This window comes from Apus apus, chromosome 1, assembly GCF_020740795.1.
Source record: "Apus apus isolate bApuApu2 chromosome 1, bApuApu2.pri.cur, whole genome shotgun sequence".
In the NCBI taxonomy this organism is placed as follows: domain Eukaryota; kingdom Metazoa; phylum Chordata; class Aves; order Apodiformes; family Apodidae; genus Apus; species Apus apus.
Window position 1 is genome coordinate 141,614,209 of NC_067282.1, and position 19,828 is coordinate 141,634,036.

At 39.1% G+C, this 19,828-nt stretch overlaps 1 protein-coding gene across 3 annotated transcripts in view; it reads right to left on the reverse strand.

The window, feature by feature from the left end:
- The window catches only part of ADIPOR2 (adiponectin receptor 2), a 44,782-nt gene that overhangs the window by 13,026 nt on the left and 11,928 nt on the right, over window positions 1-19,828 (reverse strand). For 2 of the 3 annotated variants that reach the window (XM_051623361.1, XM_051623369.1), the window contains exon 2: window positions 9,294-9,529. In XM_051623361.1, the coding sequence (XP_051479321.1) occupies window positions 9,294-9,461 (168 nt within the window). In that variant the 5' untranslated portion in view covers window positions 9,462-9,529. Of the gene's footprint in view, window positions 1-9,293; window positions 9,530-10,130; window positions 10,213-19,828 lie in introns of those variants that run through there. The other variant, XM_051623376.1, reaches the window with a different exon arrangement.

Consider the following 19,828-nt stretch of genomic DNA (forward strand, 5'->3'; position numbering starts at 1 on the left):
ACCAGAGAATAAACTAAACCTGAAGGACAAGTGACAAAGGCCAGAAGAAAATAGTTTTACTGGTTTATCCATACTTACTCTGTTTTAGGAAGTTTTTCAGATTCTTTTGAGAGAACAAGAAGGTAAAAGAAAGAGGCAGAAATAGACTTAATTATAACACTTTGTAGGGAGTTCCAGGCAACACGCTTCAAGGGACAGATCATCTGCTAAACAAGAATTTCAGAGTGTGCTTTGGTATGGGGAGAGAGGTTTAATGCCAAAACCAAGACTCCGAGCAAACAAAAGCAAGAAACCTAAGAGCCCAATTGCACAGTGCCCATCGTTAAATAAGTTTATTTTAACATTAAATCTCACTTTTTCATAGTAATGATACAAAAGTTTAAAGGAGAAAAATTTACATTTAGTACAAGAATTTGCTGCCTGAATTGAATCCAAAAAAGATCACATAGCCAACAACCCTGTTACAGACAAAACTGCAGTAAAACCTGCCCCAGTAAATGCAATATACTTCTCTTGTCTACTTCAACAGCTTATCCTTCTCATACAGATTAACAGTTTTTATACTATCACTCTCAAAGGTGTTAACAGACACACTGTTTATTAGTGCCCTTACTACGGAAAAGCCTGTCAGAAGTCAAGTCACAGCAGCAAAAAAGATTCCAGAAACCCATTTCCTACTTTTGAGAGATTTGTGTTCTCTGGACTTCAAGTGGTAAAGTGCAGTTGCTTGAGGTCTGCAGTTTCTTGATGTCAGCTTATAGATTTCTAGACAGTTTGAGAGTGTGCACATGACTATGACTTGCACAGGTGAAGAGCAAGCTCTTGTTCATTGCTTCAGATTGCAATTTTGTTAGAAAAGGTCATTGATCTGTGTACCTTAGCATGCAAAATGAAATACAACTCAGGCTGGAAGAAGCCTAAGAAGCTTACTCTGTCAAAAGTGGTCCTCTTCTCCCTCAGCCCACCCTCATCTTCCTTTACACTGCTTCTGGCACTCCTCTTATCCTTAGGTTGATTAGTTTACTAATCTGGCAGAAATTACACACATTTTTGCCAGGTGAGCTTCCTCTTATATAATAAAGTTGCTTCAGGAAACCAGGGGATTTAAGGAGCTCAAGCTAGTGAAAGAAAAACAAAGGGAGGATCAGCTCCTACTTTAGTGAAATCCATTACAGAATACTTTCTGAGGGTCATGTGCAAGGCCAAGTTCCTCTTCAAGGCATATCAGTTGGATGTCAAATGATCTGCAGTCCCCCTTTTTGTAGTGTTCATACCGCTTAATAATCTAGCTAGACATGGACTAAGCAAAGTTAAACTAATGATCACTTCAATAGGCTGCTGTACTCTCAAAAATTCCAGTAGTTTCTGGGACTGCATCTTCAGAAATCTGACAGTTTTCGTTGGCTGCATATATATGGTATTTGATGCAGAACCAGAAGGGCACGCGTTAACCAGTAACAACAGTAACTGCAATACAAGTCTCCTAACACAGAGAAAGGGCAAAACTTTTCTGTGTTAGGGTTACTTTTTGGACAGAGTCATCATTCAGTTACTTAAGGACCTAACTGACCGTGCACATACCTACGTAGTATTAAACACTGGAGTTAATGAAGTCCCAGGTTTCAAAGCTCAACTGTTTGTGATGCCAGTTCACCCTCAAGACGCCACCAGTGCCCTAAAGCTACCATCACAGGAATTTTCAAAGAGCAGTGCAGTCTAAGTATGTTCTAATGTTCTTGTTGCTTCCTTCAGCTGTCGATAGATGCTCCCCCACTCTCTTCTTGATCTGTCTCCTGACAGAACCCTGCCTCAGTACAAACACATCATTGTAACACAGGCAAGATGGTTCAGAAAAAGCAAATGTCTTGATTAAGAGAGTCATGGTGTATTATACAACTCAGGACTTGCATACAATACTTTTCTTAAAATGCAAGTTAGAAAACATATGTTGCTACACTTACAATACCACCGTTATCCCCCATATTAAACTGAAGTCACAAAGTCTAGACACGACTTGGAGTTTTTGCTCTTGTTTATCTTGATCTCATCAGATGAATGATTAATAGTGTTTAACATGACATTCAAGTCATTTAATGTTTCTTGGGGCAGCACGCCAGATTCAGTAACTTGAGAGCATTCAGCATAATGGCCAAGACAGGTTCAAGGCTACAATATAAAAATACTATTTTTCTAATCTCAGTCCTGTAACATCCTTTTTTACTATCCAGATTGCTTTTTTCACCAATTCCTCTGTGCCCATTCTGTCAACTGAACTTTTATCAACTGGTCTTCTGTAAGGGGAAAAGTGATAGGTGGTGCCATGCCATGCTACTTCTCCTAAAAGCCTGTTGAGCATTTTCCAGAATTTCATCAGCTTGTGTTCTTTGGTTTGTAAGTAATTAACTTGAAAAGCAAAGCACTTTAAAAGTTTCCCTGACTTCCCCTAACTTCTGCACATACCAAGTTATTTTTTAAAATAACAGCTTTGTCATTTAGAGTTTACATTCTCTCTTAATTTGGCAGGCTTGTAAACATACACACACACACCACAGTTTCCAAAAGGCCAGCTACATTAACCCTCTAAGCAGGGTTTGCAAAACTGTTTGTGCTGTCACAGGACCAAAAAAAGTCTTTCCTTAGCACCATGCCAAAGACCCTTTCAGCCTGTTGGTCAAAATGTTAAGTGCTTGAAGGTTCCTGGAGCTTAATATTTCTCCTTTGTAGGTCACCTTCTGATGAAAGCTACACGCCATTTAATATAGCACTTGAAAATAGTTTTATACAACTTGTCATGGGTGACTGCTTGCTGGCACTCATTAAAAACAAGCACTAACATTTAACATTTGTTTAGCAAATAGTCCTAGGACAAAGTCACACTTGGGTGTCAGCAACCTTGCTAATACACCCTTATTAGAACCAGCTCCTTAAATATCTTGAGATGAAAAGGATTTGTTTAATCTCTTAAGAAGTCACAACTACTAATTTTTCTACCAATGCCCAGTACTTGACAAGGACCAGAGTGCTCAGTGCCCACATGTTCTCATCAGTACACTTTGGGGGAAAGCCTGTAAAAATTGCTTCTACTTTAGAAGATTCTCCCATGCCATATTCTGCTCCTTTGTCATTGTTAATCCTGACAACATAAAAAGAAAATAAGCATGCTGGTCTTATGGAAATAATGCTCTGTTAAAAAAATAGAGAGACTGAAAGTGTACTGCTGAACTTAAGAGCAGAGTCAATCAATCTAAAACAGTTGGAGGAAGATCTAAGTTATCTCACCAGTACAGTATTATTTTCTCTTATGTCACTGTGAAAGGCCATCACATTCCCACTGCTGCCCAAATCAGGCTGATACTATCTCCAGGAGAACAAAGGCAAAGACTGTGGAATCTAACCCTTGTCCAGGAAAACAGTTGTGCCAGTGAATTACAAACAAAACCACTCCCTCTCTCTCCTAGTTTCAACACACAGCACAGCAAGCAATGGTTACAAAACCAGCTGGCAGACAGCAAACTCGGCAGAGTACCAACAGTTCCCCTCTCAAAGAGCAAAGACTCCTTCAGACTAACAGGAGACAGTTGAACCCAGCTGCAACACAAGCCGTAACCTATTACAACTCTAATGTTAATTCACGAGAGTTTTCTGGAAAATAGGGCAGAAACAGAAACATTGCCATTTCCCACATACTACCAGCCTTCTGGGCAGAATACTGTCTACTTGTGGTTGCCTAGGTCACCACTTTCTGCTTTTCTGCAGACATTCAAGATCTGAAAGCCTGTTAATAAGCCAGGCACATCAACTATCAGCAAAGGACGCATCACAACACAACCAACTCAAGCCTGTGGAGCCTGGAAACCATCTCCATAGACATATCAAGTGAGAATACTTGGAGATATTCTGCTCTGTGTATCCAAAAAGATTTTGCTATACAAAAAAAAAAGCAACATATTTGTAGGAAAAGATACTAGATTCAAGCACTTCAGTGACTAGCAATCTTAGTAAAATAAACATGACTTCCAGTGCTTAGACCAGCAAGTGAAGAACTTCAGATGTTAACATATTTAGATCTGAAGTAAAATGCCTATTCATGTGCTTTCAAAGAAGTAACTTCTTTCCCAAGAGCTGCAAAGTAGAGAAAAGAAGAAATGATAAATTCTACACAACAACAAATTCTGAACATAATCTGCCTTAAAACAAAAGTAACATGTTTTGGACGGCCCTCAAATGCTGTAATACCAGGCCTCTCCTATACACACAAAGAAGACAACCTCTACCAACAAAAAGGAAGAAGGCAAATACAGAACCAGATGCCAAGTTTTAAACCATAACTCCAAGTACCAATAATAAAATGTTAGCTTGAAAATAAAGCTACATGGTTTCAAACTGAGAAGAAAAAAAAAAATAAAGGCAATCAAAACTAATACTACTTCTAGAAAGACTTATGGCTCAAATGTCTGCCTTTGGCTTTAACTTTCACCTGTATCTCTTCCACTCAGACAGAATGCATCATAAAGACAAGTTGACAATTCCATGAATTTACATGCACCCTTGTGTCAATACCAAAACTATTTTTCTGGTCTATTTTTGCACATATGTACACACTTCTGGAACAGAAAAGGCTTTAAGTTCTGTGATTCATGTTTAAAGCCCCAAGTAAAGCTCTCCTTCCAATTATTCCAAAACATTTTTTTTTGTACCTGAAAAATCTGTTACACCCTTCTGCCTCCCTCCCTCAACACACTTTGGCATTTATGCTCCAGAAAGACACTTACAGCTACATGCACCTATCATGAAATTTGTCAGAGGTCAGGTAAGTTCCACTTGTAGTCAAAACCTACGCTCCTTGAGAAGCAATCCAGGTAAGTATTTGCCCAAATTTCTTCTGTCCATTCAGGTGACTTGAGAACTACACATACCTCCTCCCAAACCCTTATAGTATTATTATCAAACACTTAAGAGTCTCCACTTCATGAGTGCATTTTGGTACCGCACAGGACAGCTGCACAATGCAGCTCAACTGCATGAAAGGAATCGTCATTAAAGCCTGATGACTGGAATAAAGATGGTTCGTTTGCTTGCCTCCTGTAACTTGACAGGTTAAAGAAGGAAAGAGTCAAGCCCAGGTTTTTAGGGTTGCTAAAGAGCCCGTTCATCAAGTTATAAAAAGTCACATGCATATATGATTGTGCTAGCTTAGCAAAGCCACAGTAAGAAAGGTTTCTTTAGGAATGATCACTGCTGAAATTAAAAAAGCAGTTGAGACACAGAAACAGTAGGAGAGCAGAAAATATTGTGTCCCAAAGGATGGGCAATCTAGCATGCTATAGGAGGGAAGCACCTGCTGAAAAATGCCTTATCAGCTCATACACATCACACGCAAGCTAGATAAAGGAAAAAAAAAGTTTAAACTGCTGAAAGAAAGGGAAGACTTATATAGCTTGTCTGATCCCTTTCCCACCATCAAATCCTTAACGTTTAGATAAATGGTCACTATTTCTCCAAGAAGGTACACCACTCATCTGCCACTACACTAATTGTGTGTTTAAACATTATAGCAAAACGTGTATCTATTCTTGGGAACTGATACTTGGAAGAGGAGATAAACTATGCACATATATGCACTCTGGGAGAGAACATAAGAATTATGGCATAAAGTGCAGACTAGGAGACTCAAAGTGTAAAATGATATTGATTTTATATTATACGTATCTTCTCATAAGCATAATTATAAAATTGGCAGATGAACAGCACTGGCAGAAGGATGCAGCTGTTTTATTATTATCTTGGATAAGAACGCTCAATATAATAGTAAATCCTTGCTACATGTATTCAGTGAATGCTACAATTTACAGGAAGTAGAATTAGAATTTTTAATGTAATTTTAGTTCACAGCTTAGTAACCAGCCAAGGAGGTTACTAGTGCCAGGGACAAAAGCCTCAGAAAAAACTTTCAGGACTAGATTTGATTTCTTAATACCACCTCCATGTTTTTTCCATTGAGATGCTTTATTTCTAAAGAGGGTCAATATTTTGGCCCATCAAAATATGAAATACATAGTATACAATGGAAGTTGGGGAGGAGATGGAAAGTACGTCTGAACAATACAGTAGTATGTTTCAACACACCCCCTTAGAAAAGACTATTAAAATAATTCAGAAAAAGCAACTACTACTTCTTAAGAGCTCAGACTGCTTCCTCCTACAAGTGGAGCAGAAAGTGGATATAAGTAGGCAGAGGGAAAGGAATCTTGTATAAGCGAGTTTGGGGTAGTTTTTATATAAATGAGCTGCAATGATATAAACAGGGTAATAGGAGGCCAGAGAATAAATAAACTATGCCATACTATCACAGGATACAAATACACACAATCTTACAGTACTACCTCAAGTCTTAGGCCCTGTAAGTTTTGGGGAAGTATCGTATCTATTAGAATACATATTAATACAAAAGCATATAAAATTATCATGGTTGTTCTACCATCAAGATACTGCATAGCTCTCATCCACTTCTTCAACATAGAAATTCCTTGATTGTTACCACTGGCTTCAACATGGTTGTATTTAGCAATTAGAATATTTAGGCAAGCAGGCACCACTTGGAGGCCTTTTATAAGGCTATGTTTAGCCTATGTGCCCAAGTGCTATTGTCATCTGCAGAACAATAACCTTATCTCACTGTTGCCTAAACAAAAGCCTCTTCAAAACCAGATGAAAATCATGCTTTGAAATTAATAAGTAATCTCTACTGAAGCAGTTGCACGTAGTCAGAACACACAGAAGAGCAAAAAAGTGAATCCTAGCTAGCATTCAAGCAACAGCTGTGCTGAGGCTTATACAAGACTGAGAAAGATACACAGCGTAATGTTTTTTGCGGTTTACCTAGAACACTGCAGTATGTCACATAATAAAGGCCATTTGGCAAGCTAACATTGGTGCTTTTGAAAGCAGAGTGTTTTGGGATGCTCCATTTGAAACATAAATTATTAAACCTTTTTAGAAGAAAAAAAAGTAAATATCACAGTATTAAAAACAAGAAATCACAAAGGACAATAAAAGTGTAAGCTGAAAAAAGTCCAGAAAGCAGGAGGCTATATAAGGAAGAGAAAGTGACAGTGATACAGGTCAAGACACAAATGGCAAAAACAAATTTCTGTGGCAGCAGTTTAGGATACTGGAAAAGACAGAACATAACAAATACTAAAAAGCTAATGATCTGTAGTGAGCCAAAGCAAAAGAAACACATACTTTTGTCATAAGGGTGAAAGCAAACACACACACAAAAAGCACTAGCACATGCCAAGAATGTCAGAAAAAGCAGAAGAGAGAAAGAGAGTACTCTAACCATTTTCATAGAATCATAGTATCATAGAACCATTCAGGTTGGAAAAGACCCTTGGGATCATCAAGTCCAACCATCATCCCTACTCTACAAAGTTCTCCCCTAAACCATATCCACCAACACCACATCCAAATGACCCTTAAACACATCCAGGGATAGTGACTCAACCACCTCCCTGGGCAGCCTATTCCAGTGTCTGACCAATTTCTGTTAATTTTTTTTTTTTCCAGTCTAAACCTCCCCTGTTGCAGCTTGAAACCATTCCCTCTTGTTCTGCTGCTAATTACTTGTGAGAAGAGACCAGCAACAACCTCCCAACAATGTCCTTTCAGGTAGCTGTAGAGAGTGATGGTCTCCCCTCCCCTTTATTACCCAAGTTCTAAAACTGAACAATTAGGCTCATCCAAAATATATTCTATTTAGCTAAACAAATGTACAGAAATAATTAGAGGCCAGAATCAGTTATGGGCTTTTACTTTGGGCTTTTTCATCTGCAGGCAACAGGTAACTTAAGAGTAGGCAACCAGGAAGGAACATCAGAGACAAGAATGAAAACGGCCTTCAAAAAAGATGATCCCAAACACACTGCCAGATAAACATATGTACATTCAAAATATCTGCTAGTATAACTCAATTTTTCTTTTTCCTAAGCCTAGCAAATTCAGCTGTTGGCTAACACTTTACACCTTACACACATGCTTTATGACCTTCCACATCATGTGAACAAAAAGACTGGGCATTTGCTGTTGCAAATGTAGTGAGAGTGTCCTAGAGAAGTTTTAGTGGTGTACAACTTCTAGTGCATTGGCTTGGCTTATTAGATGTGAATACCTGTTCTGACTTCTCATTATAAGGACACCTGAAACTAAATTCAGTAAGAGCTCAAACTAGTGAAGTTAAGCTACCTTAATAAACATTCTCACATCAGCTGAACCACAATAGTGATCCTGCACACACCCAGAATCTGTGGTAAATGCTATTTGGACAGCAACACTCCAGTTCTTCTGCATTGAAGGCTGCATTAAGTAGCACCAGCACGTTTTTGCTGCTGGCTAAAACTACAGTTACTGTAACTGAGCTGATACAATAAATTCATTAAGCTGTGACAAATTTAACAGTGAGCCAAAGCTGAATGCCTCTTCCACTTAACTGTGCTGATATCTATCTATATATATCCTAGAAGATGCACTAACTACAATCCTGAAACTCTCTAACCAGAAGGTACTTTTGACCAATGCTTGGAGACACAACTTACATACAACACCTAATTCAGCTGTGGAGGGCCTCTCCAAAGGATGCTGTGGCTGCTAAAATTTACAAAGGCTTATGCTCCAAAAATTCAAAAATATTGCCAGGAAATTTGTCGGCTACCAATGACTAAAAGCTGTGAGAGTGTCCCAGCAAAGCAACACAACATGCTTCCCTATCCTTGCACTCTTCCTTAATAGCCTGTTACTGCCTATTGTTGAGAGTGAGTTGTGTGTTGTGTGCTGTGGATATTTGATCTAATCCAGTACGGCCATTCTTCCAACAATCTGCTAACAGATTTTTCTGCCCTCATCTCTAAAATAATAGAAATTAGCCAAGGTTTGGATTGCATTCAGCCAGAGTCAACTGCAAGAGTCACTTACAGCTAACTGGAAGTTACAGAACAAAAATCTTTTGAAAAGAGCAGAATCTCAGCAGAAAACAAACCATTATGAGTCCATTTATTTAAGGACGGAACAAAAAATATAATGCTGGCAAACTTACAGTTATGCCCCATCTTGTCACCCAAGTTCCCATAAATTCAACTGAATATTTTTTATCTCTCTGGTTTTATTACAATTATTTAGCAGGCAGGAGGAGGTTGTAGGCTCATGATTCACACTTCTAGAACTTATTTCAAGCATTGAAGGACTTACGTCAAAACTCTTTTTTCCTAGCAAACCCAACAGATAATCATATAACTTACATTCTCCTGGTCAGAAGACAGAGGTGGCTTCACTAAAAGAAGCCTCTGCTCAGAGCTGTCCTCTTCCAAGGCTGCCTTTGTTGTTGCAGTGTCGGACATGTGTCCTTTTCTGAGCCGTAGAACTGGCTCTGCAGAACCAGCATTATCGAGTTCCGTTAGTTCATTCATGAGATGCAGGGAGCCTTCTCAAATATTCTGCTTCCTCTTGGTTCGGTTTGGCTGATTAAGTGTTGGTTCTGCAAGACAAACAGCTCATATAACTAAGCTGAAGTTAAAAAGAAGAATGTAAGAGTTGGCTGGAAGAAGAGAATGCTCAAAAGCGACCAGACAGCTATGTGCACAAACTCCCATGGGATCAATTATTTAGATCTCTTCACTGCTGGATAATGAATTCTCTTATTGTGACCACATAATAATTTCATATCCTAGCACAAGTTAAACAAAACTTTGAAAGATGACAGAAAGTGAGCTCCATAAAACAGTAAATTCACAAAAGTTCAACAATGTTTTCCTATTTTTTTATATATATTTTTACAAAGTTACAAACACCAGGCTGTTCATCCTGTTTACAAATAAACTACTTATCACAGGCGTTCTATAATTATCAGCATTTAGTGAGTAAGAAGCTCATACCGAAGCTCAATCCCTTGGGCCAGGCTTCACCAAAACCAGGACCCAACGTACTAGTACAGCTGCTGGAGTAGTAGCAAGCAAGCACAGCTCAAGCAGCAACAAACTTTAGACAGACATCAAGGAGGGCAGTAGTACACACAGTGACTGTTTCTTTTGCTTAAATTAACATTTTCACAATTACTGGTAACAGGTCTGTACCCTTACCTGTCTATATGAATTAGACCAAACATTTAAACACCATTCCTTCTATCACAGCAATCAGAAACACATAATTCCTGCAGAAAACCATAGCCCATGCTTTCTACTCAGGAGAGTAACTGTATTTGACACTTACAACACTGCAAAAAGGTTCTGAGGTTAATTCAAGATGCTAAAGATTAACTAAATTTGCAGAAAATGACCTAATGACACAACCAGTTAATCTGAGCCCTCATCCAGGAGTACTATTGGTTACCTATTTATCTTTTACATCACTGTGTGGTGGTAATTTCAACAGCCAGTCAAGCCAACGTGTTTGACACTGGTTGCCTTGGGAAGCAGAAGGGGCAGATCACACTAAAAATCACAGTGCCAGAAGCCATCAGAATGAATTAGTGCTCAGCTGAGGGTTCAGAAACACCCTGAATGAGAAACTATTCATTTCGTACTAATCACTTGGAGTCATTCTATTCCTGCAGCATCTAAGTACTTAGATGTGACTAACACATAACATTCAGATAATCCATTTAACAAGTTTTAACTTGCCAGGGTGCGTAACTAGATTGAAATTTTAGTGCCCAATAAAATATGCTGAATTTTGCCATAATGTAGGAGGGCAAATTAAAAATACAAGCTCGGGGATTTATATTGGCAGTCTTGTAATAAAATGTCACCTCCAAAAAGCGAAGAAATAATACACTCCTTTTCAGGGACTAATGTCATTTATATACGATCACTGCAAGATAATTCTCAGCTCTGACAAAAGTGCTATAGTTAATTTAGCTGCAGCAGTTTGTAACATTATATCCCCTCAGCTGTCTGGCAATTCCCAGAGGAGACAGCTGCTAATGAGCAGGTAACAGACTCTGTAGAACTAAATGATACCTCAATTGTCCGAGTTCAGTATGGCACACTGGTTTAATCAGCCAAGAAGGTAAGCTTACAGTATGACACAAGAGCAGATGCTATGCTCACCTTCCTGCTAACTCCACTTAGGGTTAGTAACCTCCATCTGAGAAGTAACATCTAAAATGGCCACAGCTGTTAACTTGGTAAACAGGAGAGCCACACTACCACCCCTTGGGAATTAAGCCAAGGTTTTACAACATTACACAGGGAGCCCAATGAAGAAGTTGAGCAAGTGGACTCTAAAACCATGAACAAATATTTAGAAAGCAACAGAACAACTGCCTGTTTTTGTCTTATTTCAAGCAGCCAATTCACATCGCTATTTTTATGCAAGAAACACAAAGACATTGTCACACTGTCACTTGGCAAAATGGAGCTAGGGAAGAAAGAAAATGCAACAAGATTTACAGTTTGAAGTTAACTTATTGAGTGACTTAATTTAAAAGGCAACTTATAAGAGACTAATTTCATCACAGTACACTGTACCACTTTGAAGCTGTAGCTAAAGCCAAAAAAGTACAAGTAAGCACTCCCACTGTTTGTGAACATGTTACAAACACACGTGTACACACCCTACCTGATATTCCACCCAACACTGCAAACAGGTAGTTAGATGAAACAGCCATAGTTCGTTTCATCAGACATTTAGCATTAGACATTTAACCAGCAAGCTTTACCAGTTTTTTCTTTCTACCAGCTTTACGCCATAGAATTGCCACTGATGTGCTGCATTACCTGTTATATTGCCTCAGAGCATGTCCTCACATTACCTCTATGACATTGTGGAAGCAATACTCAAAGAGACACAGAAACAATCAACACAAGCTTAACCACATTTGGCCATGATGCTTGCGAAATGTTCTTCTAATAAAAGAAGATACAAGAATGCCAAGAGACTTCTTAAATCGGGCCTTGAAGATTTACTTCACTAGCACTCACTGCCAAGCAATCACTAAGGTTAAAAATAAAGATACATTTCACCTCCAGTGAGTGAGGTTTGCACTCAGCAGTAGAGCTGAACTTTAGAACTCTGCATAAGTAATGTTGTTTCCTGAAATTACAGTGGAATTGTTCAATTAACTAAGATGTTTCCATGTTGTCCTTCACGTAGGATCCTTCTAGTGCTAAACATGCTTGCCATTACTGAGCATGTAAAGGTAATCAAGCCAGAAAGATAGTCCAAAAGTATTGCTACTGATTTTCAGTATTTTTTTAAAATGTACTACAAAAGCCAAAAACACATGCCTGAATGCAACAAGGTGTTGCCAACACAGAATTTCTAATAGCCAGACCTAATTTTTCACAAGTGAAAAAAAGCAGTCTGTGATCATGAACAGGAAAGGTATAGACGGTCTTTAATGTCTATTACAAAGTTTCTATGACTCCTTAACTCAATGAAGGGTTCGAATGACTAGAATGACCTTTTCCTAAGAGAAGAGGAAGGCTAAGTATGGTCAGCAGCATCTAGCCAGGAGGAAGTGGTTGAAACATTGTGAATTAAGAGATGTATTGCTCCATTCCATCTCTAAGACTACAGAAAACTAAAACTGGAAAAGGGAAAGCTATAGAACACTTGAGGTCTTGGAAAAGTTTGGGTTTTGTTTCACTGAGATTAGAAATCTTATGTGTAAGTCCTTTAACTTTTTTGCAGCATGAAACAAACTAAAAGCTCTCATCAAAATTAGCTTCCATTTAAAGAAGTTGCCATGTAAAACTTAGAACCTGCTCTAATGATCGCATATATAATATGCATAGTATCAGTATCTAGATCAATCAGTGAGCTCCTGCTGAGAAAAGCATCTACAGAGTTTGGTTTGTCGGGTTGTTATTTGGTTTTTTTAATATAGAAAATTTCTAAAGGCTAAATCAACTTTTAGAAAGGACTTACCAGTTTAATACTATCATTCTAAACACAGCTTATAAACACAAATTAGGACTGCATTACTAGGCTAATACGCCGCTGCCACTACTCAACCTACAAACAGCCTAAGTGGTCATCACTCCCAGCTGCCCACCCCACTCCAGCTCAGAAGTTGTCAACCCCACAGTGAGGAGTCAAGTGTCATTTTCAGGCTACACGTAGACATATACTCATCAACTTCCTGAAAACAGACTTGGAGCTATTTGAGCAGTTCACTGCAATTGTGCAATATCAGAGGAGTCAATGTCCACAATTACAGAGCACATTTAGGACATGGTTATCACTCCTCAAGATGAAAAGGAAAGAGTATTTATTCAATCTTAAGCATCACAAGATAATGCTACTTACTAGTTTTTGTAAGATCTTCCTGGATATTCCCCAGGATAAGTGATACAGCTCTTCTAACCTCCCAGAATTCACCTAGCATAAGGACAGGTTTTCTATCCAAGCTAAACAACTCCACATGGTAGCAAAGCAAAGAGAGCACGCTAAGGGGGAACTGTTTTTAACTAAATTTGAGAGATCTGTAACTCTCTTTTGAAGATAAAACAGTCCGGGATGGTCAGATTGTCCCCCACTATTCCTAAACAAAGTAATCTCTCCAGCATCCAGCTCTTCCCAGTATGTTCCTCTTATAAGCAGCACAAGACTGATCCCTTCAAAGCTATTTAGTTCTGTCTGTGGCTGCTATTTGGAAGAAAAATGAAAATAGCATCCCTCTCCATTCAGCTCTCATTGATCAACAGCCCTTCTGATAGAAACTCTCCTATTCATGGTCATGGCATCCACTGTATGCTCTTTCCTTGCTAATCCTCTTCAAAGCATCCCTTAAACTAGCATAAGTAATGTATATACATTGGACAAAACTTTATTAAATTAGCTCATTCCCCTAACAGAGGTTAGTTAAGAAGGAAAGGTCATAATGAAAATTTCAGGCTACACCATTTCTCAAAACATTCATTCAGGCTTAATGAAGGCTTGAGTGACTGAAAAGCCTTGTAAGAGATACTATTTCAACCTACAATCTTTTCCTTGCCTGTGTCCAAGTACCATCACAGCTATAACCGCATCACTAGTTGGCCAGCTACAACCATGCCAGTAGAACTGAACAGTAAACCACCTATGTGTTGAATAACTCCCAAATACAAAGTTGTTTAGACTAGGACTCACTAATAAAATAGGCACAACTCCATTTCCAGAACTGTTAGCACAGGTACAAATAGCAAAGCACTTCCAGTACAATCCATAAGGCAGATTGTTCATTATAAGAACACATTGTATATAGGGTGATGGAGGGGATTGTTTTGCCTATAAAATAGTTGATTCTGGCTACCTTGAGTGAAGTAAGGTACACTAAATAAAATGTAAGAACATGGTATTTCTACTACTATCTTCTGGTAGGGAGGTTCTCTCACAAGTAGTCCCTCCCAAATACCATCAACAGTATTCAATAACACCACACAAAAGCTTAAATTATTCTCAGGTGACAGTGGCACCATCCTATCACCCATCTGGTTCCCTTACTCCCTAACACCAGTACCAATGCTCAACTGAGTTAATCAACAGTAAGCTGTTGGCAAGGTGCTTTTGTGCTTTGGGGTATTTTTGGGCAGGTAGCAGTCTTTGACTTTCTGCCTGCATGGCACTCTGCTCCATTTACTGGAGAAATTAGGCAAGCACCAGTGCCAATACAAGATGCAGTCTGGGTAAGGAAAGAGGAAGTCAGACAGCAGGTACCGTGACACATGAGTTAAGACTGTTGTTGGGGTTCACCCATGCACGTGGCCTAGCTAACTCTTGCTGGGTCACTTATTAACTATATGGGGTATCCACTGGTTGGTGGCTTTTTTCATCCTGCATAAAGCAAAGCAGAAGAGATAAGAAACCCATATATTTTAAATGGATTTGTGAATTGACCCTGAGGTAGAAGGCCACAGCTAAGAAGTTAACAGAACAGTAATAATATTGAAAGATCCAAGAGTGTAATTAGAAATAAGGAAATTTTATCCTTTTTTGAGTCTTCGGTGATTGAGCTGTCTTTTTCAATTAAGGAGTTAAACACCCATCAAACATTCCAAATATGCTCCAAAACCACAGCCAAAACCAAAGCAAACAAGGGTATGTATGAATGGGGGAAGGAGGAAAATCACAGAAAGCCTCAATGCACTCTAGAGGAAAAGAAAGAATTGGGCTGTAAAAATTCTTTGGAGGTCATCTTTAACAAAGAGAAACAATGAGGAAGCAATCCAGCACCTCTGCTCCTAGATGTAATTTCCCTAGATAAAGAGACATCTACAAAACAAAGATTAGACTCCCGCAGAGGGTCAGCGGCCAAAAAGCTGTCTTTGTAACTTGTAAACTGTCACTGGACACTTCAGCCTAAGCTATTTCACAGCAGGCCACAGAGGCAAACAATCAAGCACATTCTGGTGTATTTGGATCCAAAGAAAGGGAACAAGCCAGCAGCCTGCCTGCATTAACGAAATGCGTCCATTTCAGAGGATCCCATTACATTGTTACAACATTTGTCCAATTTGTACTGCAAATTGGACCCCAGTTTTGTAACTGGGTTAAGTGGTATGTCAGAGGTTGGCCCACCCCTCGTGCACAATGTCCGGTTGTTACAGCCTGGATGAGGGCTGTAAATTGATTTGAAGAGTAAAACTAAAGCAAAGAGAACGGCCACAAAAGCAGTACAAAATAAGGAACGTAAGTTCAAGTTCTTCTCACATCACATTCCACAAAAATTCACAGCTCAGACCTGAAAAACTTGCTTTTGTTTCATTTTTTTTTTCCATTAGATGACCCAGTTTCTCAAAGTGAGGAACATTCCATTTTTGTGCCCTTCTACAATTTTATTTCTATGGCATATTACTACTCACACCAACTTACTTCATGGTTGCCAACAACAAAAAGATGCAGTTGGGTTTTGTTAGTAACACTTTGGATCACAGACTGCCTGAAAGCGAGAGACTGAAATTAGACATTACTTTCCTCTTAAGTGAAAATTTAGAATATATCCTTTCATCTACTGCCTCAAGGATACCCAATTCACAGAACTGTCAGGTGAAGATAGAGAAACAGGCACTAAAATACAGAGCCAGACTACTCAACTGAAGTTACATTCATTTAACCCCTCTACACATCAAGATCAATAGCTGCAATCCACAGAGTAAACACTCCGCTTCCCTGGCAGGTACAACACTCTACTCCTAGGAAGTGTTTGTTTGAATCTCTCTAGAAACTGAAGCGAGATCTTTTACAACTCAAGAGAATGCTTAAATACCTGGAGCAACTGTACAAAAAAAAAAAAAAATTGCTACCACCTTGCTTTTGAAACCAAAGAGGAATACACACATTTCAGGCTGTGAACTTCAAGGAAGAAAGCATTTTTAAAAGCTGCCTTCAGCACTTCTTACTGGGTTGCTCAGATACCTCTTTCCTAAAATTTCATCACTATGTATGTTTACAGGCTGGCTGGTGCCAAGAGGGGGCAGCCACACTCTTCCCTGGGTGTGCATCAAACAGCCCCACTTTCCATTGCTGTCGTGTTCTGATGTTTGTCACAACACATTCCAGTTGACAGTCTGGAAAGACGTTAACCAAGGGAGGAGACAGAGGTAGTAATTTTCTATCAAACTAGCAAACTGAATTTGCTCAATACACTTTCAGAGAAGCAGCACGAACATGCCAGGAAGGGTAGGACTACATCTCCAAGATTTTAATTCTTTATGCAATTTATAGGCAGTGTTTTCCTAACGTGCTAAGGAGTGACAGTTATCTGACAGCCCAGGCCCTTTAATTGTCGGGTATGTACATAAAACAACCTTGATTATAACCTGTTGACCAGCTGTAGACCACACCTGGCTTAGCAAAATGGAAAACTCACCAAAATTACTGACTTTAATATACTGGTCAGATCTCAGAAGCTTGATTGCAAAACCATTACACTCTTCCCAGTTTTTGGAAGTACCTACCCTCTAATTTTGCTGATAATCTTGATAAGCTTTACTCATGAGGTTGTGAGCTTGCTCATCAGTGTTTTGTTATGTGGCCAACAGGTTTGGTCTACAAACTATGTTTGCATTCATATACTTGTACAAAATAAGAACAAAGAAAGCTTACTCTACTTACCTACAACGACATTTCTTCAGTTGAAAAGAGCATATATTCCTCTCCCCAAAAACCCTGAAGTTGTTTTGCTATGAGTCAGACAGCTCTAAAAAACTGCTACTTTTCTATAGCAATGTTACAAGAACATGGCAAGATTAGCCACAGCTTTGCAATAGTCCAAGATCAAAAAAGCAGTGCAGCATCTTTGTCAGATACTTTCTTACCACTAGAACTCAAAACCGAGCAAATCCTCCTGAAGGCTTTGCTAAGGCATGTGGGAAAAAAAGGGGATTGGTGACAGCCAGCATAGTTTCACTGAGGGCAAATCCTGCCCGACTAATTTGGTGGCCTCCTACAACAGGGCACAGCATCAGTAGACAAAGGAAGAACAACTGCCATCATCTACCTGGACCTCTGCAAAGCCTTCGACACTGGAAGGCTCAGAGAGCTGGAGAAGGCCCGAGGGAGACCTTATAGCGGTCTTCCAGTGCCTGAAGGGGCTACAGGAAAGCTGGGGAGGAACTTTTTACAAGGGCATGGAGTGAGAAGACAAGGGGTAATTGATCAAAACTGGAAGAGGGGAGATTTAGGTTACACATTAGGAGGAAATTCTTTAGTGTGAGGGTGGTAAGACACTGGAACAAGTTGCCAATGCAAGCTGTGGAAGCCCCATCCCTGGAAGCGTTCAAGGCCAGGCTGGATGGGGCTGAGCAACCTGATCTAGTGGGAGGTGTCCCTGCCTGTGGCAGAGGGGTTGGAACTAGATGATCTTGAAGGTCCCTTCCAACTCAAACTATTCTATGATTCTATGAAAAGAGGCAGATCTACTGCAACTAGACTGCATCTAATTTACATCAGTCAGAAGCAGCTTTAGTCAAATGGCTTAAGATCTAGACATGACCAGGTAAAGCTACTTTGGGGTTTTTTTAAATATAATCATTGTTGAGAGTTAAGAAATAAGCTTAAGTGAGCTTTTAGTCTCTTCTGCCATTTAGTGCCACAGTTCCAGATACAAATTTCTTTGATAGTAACATTGTTTGAAATAATCTCAAATTCTGAAACAGGACCAAACACTAATCATGCAGGGGGGTTGGAACTAGACGAGCTTTATTAAGGTCCCCTCCAACTCAAACCATTCTATGATTCTATATTACAACACATCACTGACATAACTCAAAAAACTAAACTAAGGAGAAATAGCAAAACATCCACAGTCTATTTCTGATACTCTGAGACATTACTGCTAAAATTCTAACAAAAATTATCTGTATACATACAAGCCCTGGAAGTAGGGATGTAGCTTAAACTCAAAACACATTTACAGGACCTAAGAAACACAAAAAGTCATCTTGCTGTGTTTTGTTTTACCACTTTAACATCACAATTTTTGCTAGTATAACTGTGGTCCCTGCAGAGGTTTCTGCCAGTAAAGCTGCAGCCTTCAGTTTAATCAGCTATGCTAGTGTCAATTTAAGTTTGAAATCATTTAAGACCATAAATATGCTCCAAGTTAATCTTCAAATAACAAGGAAGCTTTCTGCGAATATACACATTAGATGTTTTACATAACTCAGTATCACTTATTGATGCATCCAGATAGCATAGGGAGGGCAGGGGGGAAAGTGATCCACGTCTCTTCCAGCTCAAAACAAAAACAAAACAAAAAAAAGAAGAAACAACAAATAAAAAACAAGAAAACAAAAAAACATCCCCAAAACAGATGTTGAAATAGTCTTTAAAAACGCTGTAAGCAAGCTTTGGCAATGAGGAGCACTTCACTTTTATATACTCCCAGTGAAAAATATACTGTCCCTATACTTTGAAGCATGTAATTGAAATCTACCTTTGATTTGAGACCTACACCTCTTGTTTAGTAAAATGAGAACTGGCTGTAACATTGGATGAGTAACAGTCAGAAGCATTAAAGGAAAATAACCTTAATTTTATTTTTACACTCAAAAAATCACAACATAAGACAGTGACAACAGGAGATTCAGCAAAAATTCCTCAAATAAATAGATACAATATTAACACTTATAAAAATACCTTATTACAAGACAGAAATAAAACCATAATTTCACATAAAACAGAAAAAGTTTCACTTGACTAGATCTTGCCTAGGAGCCTCACATCATAGGAAGGTTTGCAACACCCTTCCTAGCCTCATGAGTGACTGGCAGCAATTTGGGGACATTGAACAGGGGGAATCATAACCTTATAGTCTGGTGCCCGCAATGGACTATAAGCTCCACGTTGAGCTACAAGGCCTTAAGATCAAGGCTTGTCAGGCTTACTCTGAATGAACTCTTCTTGACCTGCCTTTTATTCAATTCAGCTGTGACAGCAACTTTTCTAATCGACTAATGTCTATGGCTAATTTATTTTACTTTTGTTTAGCTCGGTGTGATATAACCTCCAGCTACCCTCCCCAGAAAGAGGCATTTATAATGATGTCAGGAAATACTGGCCTAATGTGGCAACAGAGGCTCTGAGAATTGGAGAGAGAAGATGCAAATCAGAGGAGTCCAGGCATGGGATAAGAGGTGGGGCACAGGCTTGCTGCCAGAGACTCTGTGGCTACAAACAACTCACTAAAAAAAATGACAACCTGGAGAAACATGGCTTTAAGGATAACAAAGAAATGGAAGCTAACATACATAACAGGCACCATATATAGTAACAATCAGACAAACTGGACCTGTAAGCCAATGAAGAAAGAAGACGTACAAAAACAAACCCTAAGTGAATCCTAGGGGGAAGA